The following is a 25624-nucleotide window of genomic DNA, read 5'->3' as shown; positions in this document are numbered from 1 at the left end:
TTGTTAAAAAATATACTGTAATTAAATTAACTGATTATATATATTTTATTTATATACCATACTTATGGATGATTTTTATGTTGTAAGTTTGAACAAACTATTTTTTATTTGTTTTTAAATAATTAACCGGAAAAGTAAACTACAATTTTTAAGTAAATTTTAATCTGTTATATCTTTTTATGTTATACTTTATTATTTTTTTCAATTTACAGATATTGAAATTTTGTGTAAAAAATACTTATTGTAGTGTTATTACTTATACTCACTATCAGTGGCATTTACAAAAACATATTGGAAAGCTTCACTTATACGAGCTATTTTAGATTTTTTGTCAATTGCTACTATTACTTCGTCTCCACTCAAATTTGAAATATATAAATTAACATGACTCATAAGTGGATAATTTTTTAATATATTTTTTTAAATATATTAAAATTATATTTTAGGATTTTAAATTTATGTAAAAAATTTTTTAATTTCATTGGAATAATTTTTGATAATACATAAAATATTTAAAAATTAGATAATATCAAAATAGTATAAATATATTTTACATTAAATTAAACTTTAAATATTTAATGATAAAATTTGCTAAAACTAAAATATTTACAATAATTAGATCATGTAGATTAATATCTAATGTAATTATTTCATTTTGAATAGATAAATACAGTAAAATAAAATAAATAATTTTGAAACTAATATATTTAAATACAGAAATGAGTATATCATTTATTTTTTTAATAGTTTTTAACTTTAGAATTGAAAAGATACATTATTATTTAAATGGTTAATTAATTTTTTTATTAAAAATTCTTCATTTACAATATATTAATGCAATTTAAATATAAGTACAATTGCTTTTAAAAAAAAGTGAAAATATACTTACAAATAAATTGACCCATTTGTGGATCAAGTGTGAACATTGTAAATAATAGAAGATACACTAACCAACTATTAAAGTATTGTTAAGAGTTGAAAATTCTGACTTTTTTCGATGAATTCGATCCCTGATTCCTCGTTCAACTCGTCAATCATATCGTTAAGCGACACTAGACAATTACTTTGTTAATTATTGCAATTTAATTTTAGGTCAGCATTAATATAATACGTTAGTTAATTGCAAATCTGAACCTGCTAAAGCGCAAAATGCAGATATATAAATACAAATAAATATGTTTCATTATACTCGTATATCACATAAACGATAATATCAACGCGAATCCATGTGACAAGTCTTTTATGCAAAAAAATATTTTGTGTCGATCTTTTGTGAATGCGCCATTACCATATTAAAACACCGTTGCAAGGATAGCTTGTTTTTCATATCAACAGATGGGTAGTTTTTATCTCTTACTTAGTTTTTTTGGAATTTTTATTAATATAAACAGAAGTTTTCAAAAAACTTATTATACATTAAGTATAAAATATATACTTAAATAAAAAATTGCAAATTCTATGAAATAAGTAAGTATCTGTAAAATATAATTTTATTCAGATACTAAAAAAATATATATTATTCATGTACAATGGTATTCAATACCTCAAATAACATCATAATTTGTAACTTCAATCGGAAGATTTGTTTTTATTTGCTGATTATTGTCATTATTAATAGGTAAATCTTTATAATAATAGTGTTGTACTCGGAAACGAGATAAGGCGAAAAAGAAAATTAGGTTTGACAGCTTAGTAAAAATGGCTGACAATAACGAATTTCCGCCCCTTAGCAACGATGGTACGAAAAATGATATAGATGATGATAATGTATTTGCTTCTGCAATCCAGGTAATACGTAAGATCAACAGTTTTTATTAATACCAAAATTTACGTGTTAACTTTGTAAAAGAGAATTTGATAAGATATTCCATTTTTATAAATTTGATTACCTTGTAAGTGATTTATTAAAATATTTCTTATATTAATTCAAACATTTTAATATTTGTACTTAAATCATACTAGGTTCATAATTGTATAAAAGTAAAAATTAAAATGCTTTTATCCAAAGATTTTGATTAATAAGCAATGTCTATTCTTATAATATTTACAAAATCATAAGAATAAATCATTATTCATAATTGTTTTATAAAGGAATGTTTTATTTAAAAATATATATACATAAACTATAACTTATATAAAATGTTAGAATTAAGAAGTATAATATAAAATTATTCAAACTATTCATTACATAAACCTATATACTTAATTTTAATAACTTACATTTAGGAACATAATGCTCAAGAAAATACTTCATCATATAATGGTGAATCAACTATTTATGCAGAACTACCAAAATTATCATTGAGAGATACTGTATCAAATAATTCTATTTCAATTCATTCAAATCCTGCTGATCTTTCAGATTTAGTTATTCCTATTCTAGATCCAATGAATATTGATATTGATGATTTACATGACGTTCCAATTAGTGATAATTTAATATCTAATAATATAAAAGCTGAAATAGTGGATGAGGTATTTTATTTGTAATACTAATTTCCTAATTTTATTAAAATATTTTTAACAATTTATATCTTATTTTATAAACAAAATTTTAATTTAGAATGTTGATAAATAAAATGAAATATAAATAATTATATATAATATTTTATATAAACAAAATTATTTGTAACAAAATTTTATTTTTATATATAGATTATATTAATAATAAATTGTTAACAAAACTTTATTTTTATATATTAATTTGTTACAGATTAAACATATATATTTAGATAAGTATTTTAAAAATTTTTTAGGTATCAAATGAATATCCAGATATTTTTATTGAAATTATTGTTGCTTCACCACAGAAAGTAGGTGATGGAATTGGAGCATATGTTGCTTATAAAGTTGAAACCAAGACTAACATACAAATATATAAAAGAAGTTGTTTTGGTGTAAATAGACGCTTCAGTGATTTTCTTGGTTTACATGATAAACTTACAGAAAAGTATTTACGCAATGGTAGAATTATACCTCCTGCTCCTGAAAAAAGTGTTATTGGTTAAAATTATTATTTTATAATTAAATTAACATTATTACAAACTAATTATATAAACTTTTATTATATACTTTTAGGTACAACTAAAATAAAAATGTCAGGAGAAAAATGTCAAGAACAAAACTACGGTTCTTCAGAATTCCTTGAGCGACGTAGAGCTGCATTAGAAAGATTTTTAAATAGACTTGCAGCTCATAATATCTTTCGATTAGATCCTGATTTTAAAGAATTTTTAGAAGCAGGTAATCTTATTTTCTTATAAACATTATTATATTGCTTAATTTTGGTTTTAAGTACTCCATATCTGAAAAAATAAAATTAAATAAAGTAAAGATTAGTATAAAGTATTTTACAATAGACATGAATTTTCAGATATAGAATTACCTAAGGCTACTAATACGTGTGCTTTAAGCGGTGCTGCAATGATGAGACTATTCAATAAAGTTGGAGAAACTGTAAATAAGATTACTTATAAAATGGATGAAAATGATACTGTAAGATTTAATTTCTACAGTATTTCAAAATTATAAGCAATAAAATAGTTTTTAACGTTTAATTTTATGAAAGTTTTATTATTTCAGTGGTTTGAAGAAATGGTTAATCACATTGACTCTCTTGATATTCAACTTCGTAGCTTACATGAATCAGTAGAAACCTTAACAAATCAAAGAAAGGAATTAGCAATTTGTACAGGTTCTACAGCTCGATCTATAGCAGTTCTGGGACATGGTGAGCCTGGAGCTTCTCTCGGCAGAGCTTTGGCACAATTAGCTGAAACATTGGAAAAAATTGAAATAGTTAGAAAAGCCCAAGGAAATAGTGATCTTTATCAATTTGGTGAAATAATACGTGATTACGTAGCTCTAATTGGAGCAATTAAGGTAAATCCACTTGTATCAATGTCTGATAAATAAATATACAACTGTAAAATAAAATATGTTGCTTGGTCTTACATACATAATATAGATTAGGTAGTCAATATTGTGCTACAATTAAGAAAATCCCTTTGCAAACTAAAAGGCCAAGATGCAAACTTGACCATTTTTTTTAAGTTCTCTTTTATTTTACGTAATTTTGTTTAAAAAATTAGCATCTATGATTGTTAAGTATTTGGTTATTGATCAAAGTTTTCAATATTTAAACTAACTTCTTTGGGAATAACACAATAAATAAGAATAATAAATTTCTCTTCTTAATGTCAGAACTCATATCTATATATATATACATATATATATATATTTTTTTTTAATTATTAATTGAATAACGTAAATAAAAAATATAAAAAAGGATATGATATTAGAAGTACAATTAAAAATATATGTATGGCAAAAACTAAAATCTGGATTCATTGACGAAATGTTTATTTTTTTGTGATCTTCATTACTTTTATCTAATAATAATAGTGATTTTTTCAAGTTATTGAAAAATATTTTATTTCTTATTATTTTCTTTCTTATTAATTTCAGCATATATTTAGAAGTGCTGATAAGATATATTAAAAATGTTTAAAAAATATATATATTTGTATATTTTGTGAATTAAATTATATAAATATAGCTTAATTTATTTAGACATATTTTTTATTTTAATGAATTAATTAATTTTACACTTTGAAAGAATTAATAATTGAAAACAAATATTTTATTTAAAACCACAGATATGTATTTTTCTCAGTTGATAATTTTTATTAATTAAAAAAATATATATATTTATTTAAATAAAAGTAAGATAATAACATAAAATATTTTCATTACAATTTTGTTTATATATTTAAATAAATATAAAATTCTAAGAATTTTATATAACCTGCCTTTAAAATAAATTTAATGCCCTAAATTATATCAGAAAAATAAGATAAAATATACTACTATTGAAAGATACATGTAAATTTTTTTAATTATATATATGTATACATAACAATGTACAAGTTAATATATTGAAATAAGTTATGGACTGTTCAGTCATTTTGATTCTTTTATACTATTTCTTTTATACTATGAAAAATATTTTAAAACAATTGTTTACATTTATTAGGATGTTTTTCATGAACGAGTGAAAGTTTTCCAGAACTGGCAACATGCACAAATTATGTTAAATAAGAAGCGTGAACAAAAAGCACGTATTGAACAGTCCAGTCGCTCAGAGAAAACTAGTCAAGTGGCCACTGAAGTCATTGAGTGGGAAGCAAAAGTTGATAGAGGTCAGGAAGAATTCAACAATATTTCAAAAATGATAAGAATAGAGGTGGAACGTTTCGAAATAATACGAATACAAGATTTTAAGAAACAACTTATACAATATCTTCAAATGATGCTGCAGCATCAATATCAGCTTATCAAGCACTGGGAGAGTTTTCTCTCTGAAGCGAAGACCATTGCCTAAGCAAATATATAAACATTATAAACTACACTGGACTGTAAGTACATGAAAACAAGAGAAAATAAAAAAAGTAATTCATTGTGAATTTATGCTAATAGCACTTTTTAAATTATCAAAATATTATATTTAACATGTTATAGCAAGATTTAACCTTTTTAAAAATTGATTCTGTCATTTTTTTATTTTGTGATGTATTGTGTGTATACTAATTTTTATTCATGATGTATTTTGTTTTTCTGAAAGTTATACATATGTACACTTAAGAGAATTTAGTAATGAATATGTTCAGTAAGTTTTTAGTTAGAATTGTTGAAGAATTTTTCATATTTGAAAATGTATTTGAATGATTTATTTATTTAGTTCTACACTGTACATATGAAAAATAAATTTCTGTAATTTTCATAACTTCTAAATAAAGTAAGATAGTTTAAAAACTTGTATATTTAATTTTAAAACATTGTAAAAATAAAATCAATAATTTATTACGAAAATAACATTTTTAATAAAATATTTAATAAGAAATTTATTCTACATTTTTTGTTTAATATTTATATGGTTATATTAGTTAATAAATAATTTAATTATATAATAATGAACAGATTATGTATTAAAATTGAATTGTTTAAATATTTTAAATAAAATAAATATTGCTTATATATTGTTTATATATCTATTCTTCTATTAAACAATTATTAAAATATACTAATTTTTACTAAAATCTTAAATAAGCGAAATACAGTAGCAAATGCATTTAAACTTTTATAAAAGTTTAAATGTTAAATATAATTGAAATGATACTTAAACAAGTTCATAAATTTATTAATTATAATCACATTAATTTAAATAATTAGAAAATGAAATATATATATTTGGAGGAGAAGATTTATACATTAATTAACAAGTAACAAATATTTTTAATGTACTCCTCTGCTATTTATTAATTCTGTAATGTGTAAAACTGGTGCGCAGAAATAGACCAGTTAGAATTTAGAAATATTTTTATTCATTTACACTGTGTGTAATGGATCAAATCAAGGACTCAGAATTACTATTAATATTTATGAAATATGTACATTCTAATAGTATATATAAAAATAAATCTCAGAATGACTTTATTTTCATGTAAAGAATATTATTTTTAAGGAAATAAGTAATGGTATAAATCGAAATAGAAAGAAGAATTAAAAGTGATAAACTAGCATTAAGAGAATGTGTAATTAAGATAAAAATTTAATTTTAAAATAATATTTCTACCAATATTAAACTTCAAATTTATTCAGTACATAAACGAATAACATTTAACTAAGTTTGTAACTAAATTTAATTACATGGCGACTCGAATAATTACCAACATAAGCGAAAGGAATTATGAAATGCGAGATATATAGAGTCGATAAATGAAAATAAAAAAACTATAAAAAGGATATACCAGCGAAGATTTGAATACTTTTAATCAAAAACTGTTTTCATATTTTATTAGTAACGGTTTTTCAATTTAATTTTGTTTTGCATAAATTCACTATTATTAGCGATGAAGTAGTGAAAGATTCCCAATCAAAGTTTACTATCGACACTATTTTATGGCTAAAAACCTATTGATAAAAGTCTTACAATTAATTTTTAATTATTTATTTTGTATTTTCTTTTTATGATACACCATTCTTAAAAAGCCTAAAATTGTTTTTTATCCTTTTTTATTCCACATTTTTCACTTCATGAGTACCTTAACTACCTATATGCATTTTAACAAATTCTGCTTGGAGGTTGGCTGCCTTTTTGACAATACGGTTATATTAATATTTATTATCTAACTTTTAATGTTTTAAATTTTAAACTGAATATTTTATTTGTTTTTTTATTTATAAAATAATTTTTAGAAATTCGACATACAAATGAATGTAAAGGAAATTACAATCTATGTATCCAATAATAAATGGTATTGTTAAATCCTTTATAATATAATATATTGGTTTTTATTTTATAGTTATAATTAAGTTATTATTTTAAGTTATAAGTAATAACATTTATTTATCGATGTTCAAAAAATTTGTGAAGTTTGTACTAAATCTTTTTCGTTATTTACAAGATTTGAATATTTATAAAATAACATAAATTTTGATACTTTTTACTTAATCTTATTGGATGATAAGTACTTGCAATTTTATATTTTATCAAAATCTCATTATATTTAACATTTAACATGGAACTTATAAATTCTTGATAATCCTAAAAATATTTCTTTACTAATATGTAAAAAATGTTAGATAATAACATTTTTTAAATACGCTGTATATAATTCAATAATCTGATTGTTACTAAAATTTATTCATTTTGTTATTTATTCATACGATTTTAGGATTATTAATAATTAAAATAATAGTCATATATAATAAATAAATTAGACACAGAAGTATTTTCCTACTAATAAAGCTTTTCCTAAAAAAAGTATTTTAGTTTTATTATATATATATATATATATACTCGTATGTAGATAAACACATATTTTTCTATTAAATAAGATCTTCCTAATATATGGAATTAAATGTGATAGACGTAGGAAACATTTACTATTACATCATTGCTTCATGAATAACTACAATAACTAAAAAATTTATATAATATATTATGTATCTCCATAAACAATGTATTATAATCTAATGAAAATGATAATTCAATTAAATAACATTTTTTTATTAAATTAAGCTTTACAATGTACAAATTCAAACAACTATAATACATTTTTCAATATTAGAACATTACTAATATGAAATTTAAATAAATGATTAAAATATTAAAAATATCATTACTGTAAAATATGCCTGATATATCTTTAAAACATGCAAATATAGTTATAATATAATAAAGTGATAAATTCATATTTTAATATAAAATTATAATATTTAGGTAATACATATTTGATGTTTCAGATATTTTACATCAATAATTAAAAAATAGTATATATAGATGTCGAACTAAATGTTAAATTAAAAAATAGTCTATTTAGATGTCAAAATTAATGGTAAATTAAAAAATAGTGTATATAGACGTTATAATTATTATTTACGTGTAGTCTTTTTATACTTAACACACGCGTCTCTTGCAATTTATGGTCATACAATAATATCATAATTATCTTGATATTCATCAATTTATATTCAAATCAGCTATGTACTTTTAAGTGTAATTTAAATTTTCACAGATTTATATACTATATGCTTTTATTATTATCATTGATTTCTATCATTGATAAATTAGTTGATTTACATCCATGCATTAAGAATCACTTGTGTCACTGGTTTTCAACAACTATTTTTACAAATCATCAGAGACTGCAGAAATTATTTACAATTTGGTTTTCAATAGATCCTATAAGTTCAAATTACATTACAGCTTATTAATAGAGTACGTTTGATAAAAAGTTTTTTACTTAAACTATACGTATTTGCTAAAATTATTTGGTCCAATTAAATATACTCAATATGTTCTTAGTTCACTTTATTTTATACTTTACACTAAATGTATGAAAGAATCTTTTCATAAAAAAATATTGTAATTATTATTTTGTAAGTATCAGCATAAAAACTTTAGGATGTAAGTTAAAGGAATATGTTGGCTTGAGTAAAAGTGACAGACTGTCAGAAGTTCAAAAAATTATTATTATTTGTAAATATAAAAAATTGAAGGTTTATATTGTTTTATTTAATATTAGGTAAATATAAAAAAGTATTTGTTTTATCTATTGTACAGTACAATTTACGATTATCTTTGAAAGTATATGATCTTCCAAATTCAAGCATAAAAAAGAGAAAAAAACATTTACTTTATTATTTATTAAGATATATTAAAAAAAAAACTTAAGGCTGTAAGTTTACTGGAAATGACGATGATAATAGACTTCTTAGGAAGGAGTATGCCCCTTGAAATGTAAACAACATGGCCTCTGATAATGTTGTAAAGATTAGCAAAGACATGCACACACTCATTGAAAGGACGTGTGGCAATGAAATTCTAATAGCGTTAGTCCACACTCCTTGAAAGGACGTTTGGCGAATTAAAAACTATTTTTACTCACAGCTATACCGTTGCCTTTGCCTGATCCTGTGATGAATAGTTACTTGGAAGAAAGACTACTGGCATACCTTCGTGATAAGGAATACTTCGATACCATGCTTTTTGTAGTCGTATATTTTCTTGTAATGAAGTCAGCACCCTTGACTGCTTGTAAACTGTTGCACACTTGAAAATTGAACGTGTGTTCCTTGTAATAGCTTCACTGAGAAAGCGTAACCGAGTGAGTAGCTTATGGCTGTCAACTTTGGCTGAATAGCGTAAATGACTGATAAACAGACTGACTGGTTGAATTACAACGAGCCCTTAAGTGTAGTGTGTTTCCTTTAAATATCCATGCGGCACCTTACTTATGACATTCGAGACTAAATCTTAAGAAGTTTTGAGAACTCCGAGAAAGCAATTCTTTAGAACGTGGAGAATTCCAACTGACGTTGTTATGCGGAGGCCAGATAAACATTATAGGACGTTCGAAAGTAAAGCTTTAGAATATTCTATAATTCGGAATCAATTGTTTACAGAATTCGAGGCTTATACCTTTCCGAGAAAGGAAAATGCTCCAATTTCGAACCAATGTAAAATATTAAAAAACATTTGTCTTTGAATATTCTATTAACTAAAGTGAGAAGTAAGATATATTAAATGATGAATTTTTATTCTAAGTTGCTGAAAAATTTTGAGAATCAGCGTAACATATACAAAAAGGAAAAGTGAACATAGGTACGCGACATATGACCAGTGTTAAATCAAATTTCAGCTTGTTTTATATTAAAGATAGCTTAAAGAAGCTTGATAAAGATCAAATTAATCTTTTACTGATTTACACGATTTACAAAATACTATTCTGTTTTTATACTCGAATGAAATCGAGTGTTTCTTTTGTTTTTTTAAAGATATTAATAATCGATTTGACAGATTATATTACAGATAGATTATTTAGCATCAATGTTATTATTTTAATTATTGTATATTAAAATATTTTACAACGTACATTTTTCACAGTCCACTTTTTTAGTTCTTACAATTTATATTAAATTTTATTTTGAAAAGTTTAGAACATATTTTATTTTATCTATGGTTAAGTTAACCAATTATTTTTTCTTAAAAGTGAATTTCGTGTTAATATAAATATATTATTTAATGAAATTGCTACTTATGCTTTAATTTTGATTTTATCTTTTTCCTACGTTTGTGTCATTATTCTCGATAAAAACTCATAACATACATTGTCGAGATGCGACTTAATATTTCATAATACTACAAAGTATAACAATTATATATACAAAAAATACAAACTATAAAAAATAGTTTTAATATTTTTCTATATTCGAAAATGTCATCTGAATTTTTTTGGATATTATTCATTTATTAAACAGATAAAAACACCATCAATAGAAAAGCATACCTTTATTTGGCTATAAAGATAATAAATGAATTCAAATAATAATAAAAAATAACAAATATTTAATATGTTTAAAAACTTACTATGTACCAACTATATATTCTATGATTAAATATGAATACAATTTTAAAAATTAATATTTTCTAGCAAGTTACCAACAGAATTGCAATAAAAGATCGTATTATAATAAATACTAAATATTTAAATATATCAATTTAATAAATTTAATAAAAATAAAATTGTTTGTTTTCTAAATTGAGTTTATGCTGATGTTGTAAGGATCAGCATGGGAAGATGGTAATGGTGATGGTAATGGTAATGGTAATCAATAAGACTTCGCAGGGAGAGTAAGCATGCTTAATAGGAGAGAATACGGTATTCTCTGCGGTAGTTTTTACGTAAGTCGACCATACTCCAAAGGAAGTATGGGAGTATTAGAGAGTTAGTCACATGCAAAAATAATAAATGATAAACAGGTCCTTCGAGGACGGAAGGATTTAATAATAGATAGTTATAGTGAATTATTTGAGATGGAAAGGTGAAAGAACGTTCTCTGGTCTGGTTGGCCTGAGAGAGAGTGTTGCTCCACCTGTCTTGACTGTAGCTGGGTCAAAAAACGATCTCCGGCCTGGTTGGCCTAAAGGAGCGTGTGGCTCCACCTGTCTTGACTATAGTTGGATGAAAGCACAATCTCCAGGCTGGTTAGACTGAGAGAGCGTGTTGCTGCCACCCTTCTTGGTAGACTTTATGTGAAACGTGATTCGAGCGTACAATATTAGCTTGTACATATAATATAGAAGATGTACCTTATGAACTACCGTCACGGTATGCTGTTTGGTTGCCTGTCTCGCGCATTTTATTGATTACAATTCCAATGGCATCACTGTTAAATTACTAACTTCTTATTGCTGATTCTGTTAATAATGCACGTATATGTTGTAGGCCGATTGCCAGCCTTGCGGCTAAGATTCGTAATCGTAATTGATAACTAATACTAGATAGATTAAAGTACATTAATTAATAATAACAGATGAGTGAGCGAGTTGTAAAATTACAGCGAGCTATAATTAATAACTGAGTAGATAGTAAATTACACCGTAAGCCAGGTGCATTGCGACTGAGTGGATGTTAAAAGTACAGTGACCGGTGCGTAGCGCGTTGCTCTTAAATATTCGCGTGGAAGCTTACGACGCCGACAACAGCGCCGATGCCTATTACTCTACCGAAAATCGTCTTGACGTCAGAGAACGAAGCTCTGGAAGGTTCTAGAAGCTTCATCGGCGTTGCTATGCGGAAATATTGTCGTATATTAGAATTTAAGGCGTAGGAAAATTCCTGGATTCGCTGAATCGTGTTTACAAACATAAGTGTCCGATAGGTTGTAACTTTCCCAATTTTAAATTCTGCTAAACTGCTTCAATCCCGAACACAATTAAACTGTTTAATAATATCTACAAATATAGTTACAATTTTTAATCTTTAGGTTCAGTTAGTACTTTTATAATAGTTATGCCAATTTTGTAGTGAATATTTTTGTAGTGTAGTGTGTAGTGTAGTATATGTAATGTAGTTGTGTATGTTATGTAATGTAATGTAGTGAATAGTTTAAGATTAAATGTGAATTTTAAGATTAAAGAAAAGAATATTTTTAATATTAATTAATATTATAACATTTAGAATAAAGAATTATAGTTATCTTATTTTACCTTACTGTAAAGCAAATACATTTTTTAAAATATTACTATTAAATTGTCTAAAAAGGAGTATAATTATTATTTTCATTAAATTTTTAATTAATTTCATTTCAATATAAGAGCAATATTAAAATTTAAAGATAGAATTTCTGTTGCAATATATTGAAAACACCAAAGTTTATGACGAATTCATTTCATCAATTTTCTTTGGAAGTATTTAACTCGTGTTTAATATGAATAATAATTTATTCTAATACACAATAGATAAATCAAAGTTCCATGTTTCAATAAAATCGGATTTATATAGTACTTTTTATAATAAATTAATTTGCATTTAGTATATAATTTCTAATTATATATATATTTCGTCTAAGTTTATTACTGTATGAAATTACAAAGAAAATTAGAATATTAGCAATTTTATCGTTAATAATATGTATATTTCTTTACATTAAATATATTTTATATAAATACAGTGTTCATTGAACGTACCAAAAAAAGAAATATATCGATTTTATAATAATTTTATTAATTTAGCAATTGACCTTCATTATATATATTTAAATACATGGTTTATATTTATATCATTTTAAATACGGTAAAAATGATTTAATAACATCACAGATACAATTATGTATGTACAAAAAACAATTGAAAACGAATGAAATTTCTTATCGTTCTTAATAAAATGAATATTATTACATTATTAAAATTTCATTTTTTAATTGTAATTTACTCATTAAAAATTACTAATTTTTTTTCACATAAAATTTAGAATACTAAAAGATGGGATTTGAGTAATGAGTTTTTTCGAAAAGAAATAACTTTAGAAAATTGTATTTAAAGTAATTACTTCAATTTTTAAATATTTATGTTCTCTTTCGTGTTTTCTCATCTATTTTATTCATAGGCTCCTGAATTCTCTGTTTCTCTATTGTAAAAATAAGTTACAAATTGTCTTCTGATATAGAAAACTTGTCAAATACATAGAGCTTGAGTTGAGTATCGTGTTTCTGTGAAATCAAATCACTGTCTGGTTTGATAGTTCGGGAAGCGCAAGGTGGTTCAATGGATCGAGATAAAAGGTTGCGATTCAGCTCTGACATTGAGGCAGTTCCATCTTTCAAAGATACAGTTGCTTCACGAAGTGACTCTGTTGGTGAAGTTGGAAAAACCACTTTTTCTGGAGCATTTTGTATGAATATTACTCTGAAAATATTTATACATTAAAATTACTTATTGCATACTATTATTAATGTACTTTATTTTTTTAATTTATGTAAATTGAAAATTAATCATTTATAATCTACTCCTAAATAAAAATATAATTTAAATTAAAATACATTTAAGCCTAAAATCGTATAAGAGAAATGTAAACAAATTTGACTGCTGCTAATATAAAAATGAGTCCATTCTTTGGCAATAAACAACTGTATTATATATATATATATATATATAATACAGTTGTTTATTGCATATATGTTAGATATATGTTACGTTAATTAAAACATTTATATAATGTTACATTTGGTTATTTAATAAAATATTTGAAAGATGGCTTGTATATTTTATTTAAAAATTGTTGGAACCTATATTAATAATCTAAAGTTAAATATAATTTAAAAAATATAGTACCATAATTTTTTTCGGAATTAATTACTATTATAACGTTAAGAGTAAAATATGAGACTTATAATACAAAACAATACAACATAGAAATATGTAGAAAAATTGATCAATTTCTTATTTTATTTTTAAAATATTTGAATCTTCATAATTTGAATAATGATGATAAAACACTTAATTATTTTTTGCTTAGAATAAAAAATAATAAAATATAAAACTTATTTTCTACAGTAAACTCCACTATAAATGAATAAAAAGGAGAAATATTTAAAAACTACTTTAATGTTTAAATAAATCTTGATAAATTTCTTCCTCGAATGTTTAAAAGAGAGCATTATACTTAACATTGAGATTATTTACTGAAATTTTTTATATTAGAGATTATTCAGATGATAAATAATATTAATTAAGGATTTATTTTCCATTTAGCATTTTGAATTATCTGTATTCCAAATTATATTTATGGTTTTCAATTTTTTAAAAATAATTAATATACATAAAAAAAGGTAATTTTAACGAGAAAATGATAAAAATAAGTGTAAGTATGAATCAACTAGTTTAAGAACGTATATTCTTAAAAAATTAAAGGTGTAAGTGTGGAATGTATAAAAAAATATTTGATGTTATACAATAAAACGTTTAAAGTAAAACTAAAAATAATTTTGTTAAATTCAATATTTTTATTTACCTATTGAACGTTTTCCATCGTCGACACAGCATAATATAAGTTTTACACTGAATATACATAAATACTAACCCTCCTGTACTGCCTATTACAACAATAATAATTTTCATCCAGAAACCCCATTCGACAAATCCTGTCCTAGCTTCTTCAACGGTTCGCTCTACTAATACATACAAAGACCAAGCAACACAAAGTACCGCAACTACATAAAAAGTTACTGCAAACCATAATTTACGTACTTCACGTTCTGGCATTTCCAACTTTTCCCACTATAACATTACAGAAAATATATTTATTTTAAAATTTTTGAAAAATGTTTAAAATATACAAGTATTTTTATTTAATTGTAAAATAGGTATTTAATATAATGTAAATTTACCATAATTATTGAAAAACTTAAAATACAAATCTTAAAAATAATTTTAATTTATAAATAAATATTTTGTACTAAATAATATTTAAGAATTATATAATTTCATTTTAAGAATTAAAGGAAAGATATTTACTTCAGAGAATGGTTTTGTCTTAGTATGCATAATAAATGTGAATTTACATAATTCACAAGAACTTGTATCAGAAGCCTTTATCCATTGTCGAAGACAAGCCTGGTGCACATACCGAAGACTTCCACTGCAGTAACAAGGGGCTAGAAGAGGAGCACCAACTTCACCCTCACAATGGCAAATACTTTATTCAAATAAATATATTAGTGTATTTTACTATTTAATACGTATTAAATATACTAAAGTATATACTAACAAATTTCTGTATATTTAGATACAAGTGGAAAACTGGAGACAATCATTAAAAAGTCATTTTAACCAATACAATAACAAAATTAGTAATTGATCTATTATTTATTAATAACTTACATATTAGTTTGATAACAACATATTAGAAGAAATTAAAATTTTTTAATCCTAGATTTTAAGAAAATTTGAAACTAATAAAAGTTTAATGTTTATTTGAAAAATTAAAAAATATTAACTAAATAACGTAAATGCTTGAAACAGTTAAGTAATAAAACTTTCCATACATTTTTATTAGTGTTATATAATATATATATAATATTTTAAAAATTGTTCAAGAATTTGAAAAGTTTTAAATGTTATCATTAATCTAGAAACATATTTATAATATTCCAAAATGCTCATAACTAAATTTATTAGAGATTTTACATAATAATATTTAATTTGTGTATTACAAAATATGCATAGAAAATGTTATTATCAAACTATTAAAAACATTCTGGAACTCTATTCAACGATTAGGAAGGCGCTGTATATACGGTATTTAAAATTTTTAATTGTATCACATACTATATATATAATAAAATAAAGTTTTATCATTATTATTGTAAATTCAATACAATTTCATTTTCAAATACTTAAAAAATACTAATATTTGATATTTTAAATATTTAAATATAAATATAAATGTTATTTCAGTATTTTTGAACATTTTTTGTATTATTAGTAAGCACCGATCGTTTAATCTTTGTCGATAATTGCATAGTAATGTAGACGTGATTATAAAAAAATATATATTTTTAAAAGTCATTTTTAAATATATATTAATTTATAGAATTATGCAAATGGCATATAAAAACAAAATTTTTTGTTTTATGTAATTATGTGTGTGTCTGTATATGTACTTTATTTTTATATTTATTAAACAAAAGGATAATTAAAAATAAAACATAAAAATACAGTAAAGCACATTAATAAATTAAATGATTTAAAAATGTAATTGCTTAAATGAGTTATAATATAATGAAATTTAAAGCCTTATCTTTTACAGTGGGAGAATAAAAATATACTTGATAAGAAAAAAACCAACAATCGCAATAAAAACAGGATTGCTTAAAATATAAGTACTTGATGAGAAATGTCAATTAATAAGATAAAAAAGATATAAATCAGTCATAACAATTATGAATACATATATAAATTAACAATACTTTTGTTCGAATTAATAATTTATTAAAACATTAGAAAGAATAAATTAATTCAATCAGACAAGTTTTTAGTTTAGTAATATTTCAGCTATCGGCATATAATAGAAATTGATTTAATAATAAAATAAATTAATGAACATTTTATGATCAACGTAGACATTTGATACAATGGCATCAATTTAAAAAGAGATAATGGGAAATGGTAAATTATTTACAGATCATTATTTATTATGCGTATTATTACAATCGTATTAAAAAAAAATATTACGGTAAATATTACTACATAATCGCTTAGGAACATCTGATAATTAACATACTAACTATTAATAGAATCACATTGTCTAGGATTAGACTAAAAACTCCCATATAGGTCCGCTCCAAGGACATTGTCCACTGGTCTTGGTTTAGTATATTCTAGGTCAGCTAGGATCGGGCTCTGTAGGTATGGCCAAATACGTCGCAATGAGTTGTAAAACGGAAGTAGTATTGTCAATGACTTGATGAAGTTGAATAAGTTGATTGAACAGTGAGAGATACAGCACCTAGTGCCTGAGTTAATAAGGATCCACCAATTCCATACATAAGGACGGTAGACTGTTATCGTGTTATGTTAAGCTTACTTACCAAATCCTCAGTAACGAGCGTGATTTCCGAACCAGTGTCGATTAGGAGATGAGATTGTAGTGTGGTTGATGATACCTTCACTTTAACCAAGGCAGTGGCCAATAGAGCTGCCAATAATCCTCGCCTGGGTGAGTTGACGATTGCTCGGTTTAGTCACTTTATGTGTGATGAAGATGATGAATTGCAATTTGTTGAAGTAAGGCATTATTCCTCGTGTACATTGAGTGGTACCGTTTCTGATCATTCAGGCAACATGGTTAGTTCGTGCATAATCTCCAGAAGTGGGTCTTCAGACAGTTGAAACACAAACGGCGTTCCATTGCAAAGACCTTCCATTCGTTAATTCACAATTCTTCAAATTTTTTACATGCCGTTAGTGCACGGTCTTTCTGTCAGTTGTTGCATTTTTCTAGTATAGGTTGGTTGTGAGTGCTCTTGTAGTCAGTCCTTATGAAGGACTGACACACCCTTACCGGTTTATAGATTGGTAGTTGAGACTGGGTTTGACCCCTTGGCTCCTTAAGTTCATCTGCATAGTCTAGTGCAGTCACTTGCACCATCAAGGATTTTAATTGCGCAAATTTTGGATAGGAGATGAAGTCACTGAGTGATCGTTCCCACTCAGTTTTTCATCATCTTTTATCTGTTATCATCTGTTATCAAGTTGTTTCAAAACTAGATAGACGATTATGCATCCAATGGAGTGGTGCTGTCTAACAAACGCAACCTTCTTAACAAGCTACTTGCATCAATAATTAGATCTTATATCGACCTTTCATCATCCTTTACTGTTGTTCAATTGAAAAAGAGTTGGTGGAGAAGAGATTGGTGTTCTTGTATTGCCTTGTTAGAGTCTCCTATGCCGGCACCGACCATGTCCTCGTTGGCAGAGGAAATAATCACTGACTTGATTATTATTCTACATTCCTCATCTTCCACGGAAATGTTGAGATTGAATGTCTTTATCTCCATATCCTCCTGTATACCTATGAAAAACTTCGATTTGATTCATATTGTTACAAATGTTCTTAAGGCCCCATTGCAATTGTCACCTGGCAACCAATGATTGTCAGTATAGCTTTTTATTGCTGGAACCATTCTGATAATTATTAAGCAAATTATAAATTTGATTATAACCATTGCCTCTACCAGCTCTTCTATTCATCATATTGTAATCTCTATTATTCGGTGTGCCATGATTGCTTGACAAACGCATACCACGTCTCACTCTAAAAACGATACCTTGATTATAATTATTGAACGTGTTGCTGTTGTTTTCACCTTTCCAATTGTCATCGTTCATTATATATAGTTATCTGCGTCGATGTCCGTGAAATGTGTCCAAGGATGGCAAAGCTGCTCATGACTGCCTGATCATTGGCGATAAGTTTTTTCACGTTTCCTATTGACTTATCTAATTCACTACGTAGTTTTTTGTTAAGTGTGCGTGTTGATAATCGGTTCTTCGAGTCCTTCCTTGAGCGATCGGCATGTTAGGAGTTGTTGCTTCCCCTTTTCTTCTTCTCGTGGTTGGCAATTTATTTTCGTACTGTAGTATAAGAAAGGAATAACAATGGGATACTTACAGTATTGAGGATTTTTCTTCCACTTGTGACACAAGTAACGTGTGTCCAGTTGATAGGAACTATGATGCTTGTAATGACTGGCGCGCTTGCACCTAACTGTAACTAACAGTGCCTAATTCGGCTAACGTGTATTTTCCTACATTCGGCTGACATAATGTATCTTGGCATTTTTTCTCTTTATTTATTTGCAAACTATACAATAATATGATTCAAAGATTGTGTTGAGACCTTGTGGGGTCTTTGTTCCTGAGTGATTTCACGTGGAGATAGCGTTCACTGCAGGTCAAGGTGAATGTTGTAAAGCTCCGGGTCCTCTTGTTGAAGTGCGCTTGGTGCAAATTCCTACACTGAGAAATGCAAGGATGTAAATCCTTGACACTCCTTGTATAGTGCCACGTATGACCTTTATTTCAGAATACAGCTCCGATCACAGTAACGTCTTAGTGCTGGAATCCAGTGAACGGCCCCGAATACAACGACGTTTAATACAGAAGTTTTAATTTTCAAGTTTCAATTTTCACTCTTCGAGTGCCTACGGCACCCATTTCAAATGTAAAATTTCAATTACAAGTTTCAGTTTTTAAATTTCAACTTTAATGTTTCAAATTTCAATTACAAGTGTCACGTTTCAAATTTTAATGTTTTAATTTTCAAGGTTTAAATTTCAAATGCACATACACACGCTTCAAGTTTCAATTTTTACTTTCAGTTTTTGATTTAGAGTTCCAAGCGCAGTGATTTTTCAGTGCCTTTTATACCAAAAATAGACCGGAATACAGTGACGGTAAATACAGAGGCTCAATGTCTTACCCACGTGTGGTGTGTGTAGGTGGTGCGCTTCGTATTTAATAATTATTCTTGAAATACAGTCACCACTCTTGACTGCTTAACCGTGACACTTAACTCAGTTATAAATTATTTGGCGTCACTGTTGGTTTACGATTTTATTATTGCTGAGTCTGACTGAAGTATGTTTGGTATATTAGTAAAACTGATAGACTGTTATAGGACGGAGTTTCATGGCAGTTTGAATAATAATTGAGAAAAAATACAGTGAGCCATAACTGATGTCTGAATGATTGATAAAAATACAGTGAGCAATAACTGATGACTGAATAATAGATAAAGATAGAGTGAGCCCAGGTGTGTGGCCAGCTGCTCTTAAATATTCGTGTGGCAGCTAACAACGCTGGCAACAGTGCTTGGGCTTATCGCTAGGCCGAAAGTCTTGATGACGTTAGAAACTAAGCTCCAGAATGTTTGAGAAGTCCAGAAGGATGCTGCCATGCAAGGTTCGAGAATTTTTAATCGATGTTGCTATACAGAAATATTCTAGGACACTAGAAAATAATGCATAGACTATACAAGAATTCACAGAATCAATGTTTACATAAATAAGCGCCCTAGAGCTTGTTTTTTTTAATTCTTCGAATCGCTCCAATCCCGAACACAGATTCATTCATAAAAAATCTTTTATTTACTAAAAAGTATCTAAAAATGTCTGCATTATTCCTATTCATTATACATCAAATAATACATTAATTAAAAATGGAATATGAACCGATAAAATAAGGTTAAAAAATAATACAAATTAAAAGTTGGAATATAAAATCAAGGAAATTCAAAATATTTAAAAGAGTTAAGAACAAGAAACGAAATTCATAAACAACACAATAACAGTGTATAAAAAAAGAAAATTGAATAAATTCCTTCTTTGTTATTGAACGTGGTAATGATGATTTCGACATGTTGATCTTGAAAAAGTGTATGATAATATAATAAAAATATATTGGCTTGCACCAATACTCAAAAAGTTGGAAATTATAAAGAAAGAAAATGTTTATAAAGATCTTTTAGTTTTTAGAAAATATATTTTAATTATGTACGTGAGACTGTAGAAGATTTCATAAGCGCAAAAATTGTTACACCAGCCAAATTAAATTAAAAAATAAATATTTAAGAAAATATTTATATTGCAAAACTAAATGAAATATAAACAAATCGAGGAATTATATTTACATACAAATGTTTGTGAGAATTGTATTGCTTTATTAAATTATTTATTTATACACAATTATTTCTATCTATATCATGGCCAATACTTTTCAAACCACCAAACAAGTTGATATTAAATCAAATAATTAAATCAATTTACTAAAATTTCAAGAAAATATAGCAGAAACATTGGAACAATTAAAGAAGGAATAAAAAAAAGTAATATACAAATACGTATAAAAATGATAATGTTTAAAAATTATAAAATGCTTAGTAATATTATTACATATATAAATATCTATAAAATATTATCAAAATGAAAAAATTCGTTTCTAATATGTGATTAATAAGTTACAGATATTGATATTTTGAAAACTACACGAACCCTATATATAAATATATATTTAAATATTAATGTATGTATTTAGTATATATAAATGTTTTTTCATACATGTATGGTTAGCTGGAATGATTAAATTGTTACAATTATCGTGGAAATGATTTTAAATATTACTTGTCAGAAATAACACAAATCATTCTTCTTTTCTTTTGTTGACAAATAATTAGGAAGTAAATATAGCTATGATAAAGATAAAGAATTGAATATTGCTAAATAGCAGAAGTATGTATTCTTAAAATATAAATATAAATAATTATATATATATTTATTATTTGTATTTCAATAAAGTTTATTTTTATTTAAGAGTTATATGTAATAATGGACCTGATATTGAACAAAATTTTTTATAGTTATCTATTAGTGTTATTTGATTTACCAAATTAATAATATTTTATATTACTAATATAAGGGTCACAATTCAAGAAGAGTGTTACATATATAAAATTGTGTCTACTTCTGTGTAGATATTTCTTAAAAAGACCACATCTTTAATATACTCATAAGAATTGAACAGTGAATTTTGGAATAATTTTAAAAATGACATTCCTCGTTCATATTTTATAATATATAACAACCTGAAATCTAAAAAACATTTTATATTTAGTTTTCACTACTACTAATATAAATATTTCCCAAAAATTTTAATAACCAATATTGATATGCAAATTTATAATTATATCATAAATACAAATCCATAAAAATATATTGCAAAATCTCTACTACTGCATAGATAATTTGGTTTTTTTAACTATATGTGTCTTATTTTATAAATGTTCAATACCTAAGGTTATATTTTCTATATGAATTTATATGTAATTTTTATATAATAAAATGTACCATTTTTTTATTTCATGATTTTTCTAATTCCTCATTTCCTCTGATGTCATTAAAAAATATAAATGAATTTTCATTTTAAAACTTTGAACTTTTATTGTAAATACTGATCAGTGATTGTAATCACTGATTCTAAATTGAAATTAAAAATTCTACTAGCATTTCAACTATATAGAATTGAAACTTTGAGCTTACTTACCGACAAATATCATGATTACTTGATGATAATGTAGTCACTGATGAATGACAGTGATCTGAGATCACTGTAACAATAGGACCATATACTGGTTCCTATAAAATATACATTAAAAAATTTTAGTTTTATCTTTAGTTTTACACAATAACATCAAATAGTTATATTTGCTAAGATATAATAAATCCATAAAATATAAAGTAAATTTAGGTAAGATTATCACTTGTATTACATCTTTACTTTCAAAATTATAAATAATCATATAATAAATAAATAAATATCTTAAAAAATGTTATAATTTTATGATTTTATAAATTCAGTTAATAAAGTACTTAATTGAAAAAGAATCATATTTAGATAATTTTATTTATAAAAATAATGTTATGCTTCAGAAACATTTGATAAGTTACTTAATTAATAATTTAAATGTACTATTTGCAAAGATTAAATTAATGTTGAGACATGCTAGAAAATGCGATGAAGTCAATAAATAGTAACACTTCTTAGTTATAAAAATGTTGTAGTTTTAATAAAATTCTTTACCCTTGGTGCCCACTCCAGAATATGTTCTACAGAATTTGGATTGGATGCATTTATAGAACTGATTGACCGAGATGTCTGCCAATCATTTGGATTGACATTAATTTGATGAAGTGGCATTATTTTTTGCCAAAGAAATAAAAATATTGATGTGATTCTTACTTAAAATTATTTTATTACATATTACTTCCTGTCTAATTACTGTACTAAAACTATCTAATTAAATATTTTTTTATTATTATTACTTCCATTATTTTGTTATGCCAAAGTATTTTATACTATATCTAATAAACATACAATATATGTATATACATTAATTATACTAATATTATCCTTTTTTTTTAATTTAGAAAGTATATTAAAAATTAATACAAAATTTAAATATTTTGTAATCTTTGACTTATGGATATAATATTGTTTAATAAACTTCTAGTTTAGTCTTTAGGCATAAAATAGAGCAAATATATTACATTTCCTCTTTCATAAATTTGAAGACAGTTATATATAAAAAGATATGAAGTACTTCATAATTAGTATATGTCCAAAAACATGAAGCAATGGGTACATATTCTTCATAATAGAACTCCCACCACTTGTTTGCTTGTTATTTTTGTTACTAATATACAGCTGTAATATAAAAAATTTGTATCCAGTTTGAAACAAAGATAATGTAAAAATTGAGTAGAAATTTAGAAGCAACATTATATATGTAATAAAAACTAATATTAATCATATATAATAATTAAATAACCAAAAAAGTTCTGTGCTTTGATTGTACATTTATATGCTTATAAATTTCTTTAAAGATTCTAAAAATAAATCGAAACTGTTGTTGAAATATCAATATATTATTTTCTACTAAATGTGAAGTAATTAAATGAAGTATGATAACAAAACTTTTCACAAACAAACTACCGAAGAAAAGTATTGACGAATATCTTTATTCATCAAGTATATGTAGAAATTTTGATTAAATTATTTACGTATCAACGAAAAGGTCACGGAGGTAAATGTATATATTTTGTTAATAAAATAATATATACATATTTACATATGCAATTGTGAACAAATATATGCGCTAGCAATGTACGACTTTCTGACTCACCAGCAATAAATTTTTTTCTTTTGTACTTCCATAGGTTATATATATTTTATTATACATATATATTTTACTAGCCTAGAATCGATCTTGTTTTTATATAATTCTTTGTATTTTTGATATACACCACTATGCAATAGAAAAGCTTATTTTATATAATAATTTTTATTAAGAAATAATATAATTAAATACAAATATTGATCACTATTGTATATATATAACATAAGATGGTATAAAGAAATTGAAGACGAAAATTTTCTTTATCCTTTTTTTTACTAGCAATATTATTGATGTTCTAAGTAAAACTTTTACAATAATTCTAATATGACGCTCGTGATCACACATAAAATTAATGTGAAATTAATCATTTTACTGGAAATTTGACATTTGTTTTAGTTCCATTTTTCTTAACGTGAATTTCTGATAGTTACTATACATTCTAAACTTCGTTAGTTCTTAGCAAACCAGTCAGAGTTAGAATCATCTTTATGTTAATACAATATAAATATATTCTAAAGTGTTAGAGTGATATTTTTAGTATACAATTTATATGTAAAATCTGAATAATTTTCAAGTTACAGGAGGAGTAACGTATCGTAAATCTTCAATCGCGATTGATGAATTATATAGCAAAAAATTATGACTATTTGACAATTGCGAAAATGTTTAAAACAGAACCAATTGAAGACGGATCAAACAATAACAATAAGACGATTCACCTTGTCTATATATAAACTGTTACTGGAATTAACTACAAAATCAATGAAATGACTGTAAAAAATAATGTTATAAAAGTTCAAAAAGAGAAATTTTTTCGTAAGTTTATCACATTAGTGCAATACCTAATATGCAATGCTAATAAAGGAAGTACAATGTAATTACCAGTAAAAGTTGTTGAAAATTTCAGCATAGTAATATATAAGTTGTTACATATATAAATACCTCTTGATTAAATAATACTTTAATAATAAAATAATGCATTATTAAAACATAAATTTAAGATAGAAACGTGGCATAATTATACATAATTTAAATCATATAAGTATACTCAATTATTTTCTGTAATAAAGATTATTCAAATACATCATATCTAAAAGCAAAATGTTACACCCTCTTTGTTACCGCATTTTCTCACTGACAACTGCTGTTCTCTCTAAAAATGAGCAAGAATTATATACAATATCGTATGTTTTCGTAATATTCAAACAACATTTTTTAAAGTAATGTTTTTATTATTTTCAAATTTATTAACATATAAAATAATATTTTATTTTTTATCTTATATTTTTTTATATTGTAAAAAGTTTAACAAAAATAAAAATATTTTGGAAAAATAATGTGGCACCATTCTATTTACTTTAGTAGAATTATCGTTATATACTATTCTTATTTTATACTGAGTATATTAAGAGTTAAGTTTAAACCTCTATAATATATTAAGTAAAAGTTAATAAATATTTTATATTAATTTCTAATAAATTATAAGTGGACAATAAACAATTAACAATCTCAAATACAAATTGCAGTTAATTTAATCACTA

The 25624-nt window shown here is 24.9% G+C and overlaps 2 protein-coding genes across 2 annotated transcripts; one reads left to right on the top strand and one right to left on the bottom strand.

Moving 5' to 3' along the window:
• The first annotated feature begins 1495 nt into the window (after positions 1 to 1495).
• Snx1 (sorting nexin 1) lies at positions 1496 to 5539 on the top strand. The gene is made up of 7 exons (XM_011503997.1): positions 1496 to 1788; positions 2227 to 2475; positions 2757 to 3003; positions 3079 to 3243; positions 3374 to 3495; positions 3583 to 3882; positions 5036 to 5539. Exons 1-7 carry the CDS (start codon positions 1699 to 1701, stop codon positions 5381 to 5383), a joined length of 1521 nt encoding a protein of 506 aa, XP_011502299.1. The 5' UTR covers positions 1496 to 1698; the 3' UTR covers positions 5384 to 5539.
• A 7863-nt stretch (positions 5540 to 13402) lies between these two features.
• Positions 13403 to 23172, bottom strand: LOC105365758 (E3 ubiquitin-protein ligase MARCH8). The gene is made up of 5 exons (XM_011503996.1): positions 22988 to 23172; positions 22451 to 22542; positions 15362 to 15542; positions 14859 to 15124; positions 13403 to 13753 (listed from the first exon to the last, which is right to left on the bottom strand). The coding sequence occupies exons 1-5, from the start codon at positions 23102 to 23104 to the stop codon at positions 13492 to 13494; spliced, it is 918 nt and encodes a 305-aa protein (XP_011502298.1). The 5' UTR covers positions 23105 to 23172; the 3' UTR covers positions 13403 to 13491.
• Between the last annotated feature and the right edge of the window lie 2452 nt (positions 23173 to 25624).

Source organism: Ceratosolen solmsi, unplaced genomic scaffold (genome assembly GCF_000503995.2).
Source record: "Ceratosolen solmsi marchali unplaced genomic scaffold, CerSol_1.0 scaffold26, whole genome shotgun sequence".
In the NCBI taxonomy this organism is placed as follows: domain Eukaryota; kingdom Metazoa; phylum Arthropoda; class Insecta; order Hymenoptera; family Agaonidae; genus Ceratosolen; species Ceratosolen solmsi.
This window is presented reverse-complemented; position numbering and strand designations above follow the sequence as displayed.

Excerpts from the sequence above, each read along its gene's own strand:
- Snx1 (XM_011503997.1), top strand. The coding sequence starts at position 1,699 with ATGGCTGACAATAACGAATTTCCGCCCCTTAGCAACGATGGTACGAAA. Across the intron at positions 1,789-2,226 it reads TATTTGCTTCTGCAATCCAG|GAACATAATGCTCAAGAAAA; the intron begins GTAATACGTAAG and ends ACTTACATTTAG. Across the intron at positions 2,476-2,756 it reads AAGCTGAAATAGTGGATGAG|GTATCAAATGAATATCCAGA; the intron begins GTATTTTATTTG and ends AAAATTTTTTAG.
- LOC105365758 (XM_011503996.1), bottom strand. The coding sequence starts at position 23,104 with ATGCCACTTCATCAAATTAATGTCAATCCAAATGATTGGCAGACATCT. Across the intron at positions 22,543-22,987 it reads TTCTGGAGTGGGCACCAAGG|GAACCAGTATATGGTCCTAT; the intron begins GTAAAGAATTTT and ends TATATTTTATAG. Across the intron at positions 15,125-15,361 it reads AGACAAAACCATTCTCTGAA|TGGGAAAAGTTGGAAATGCC; the intron begins GTAAATATCTTT and ends GTAATGTTATAG.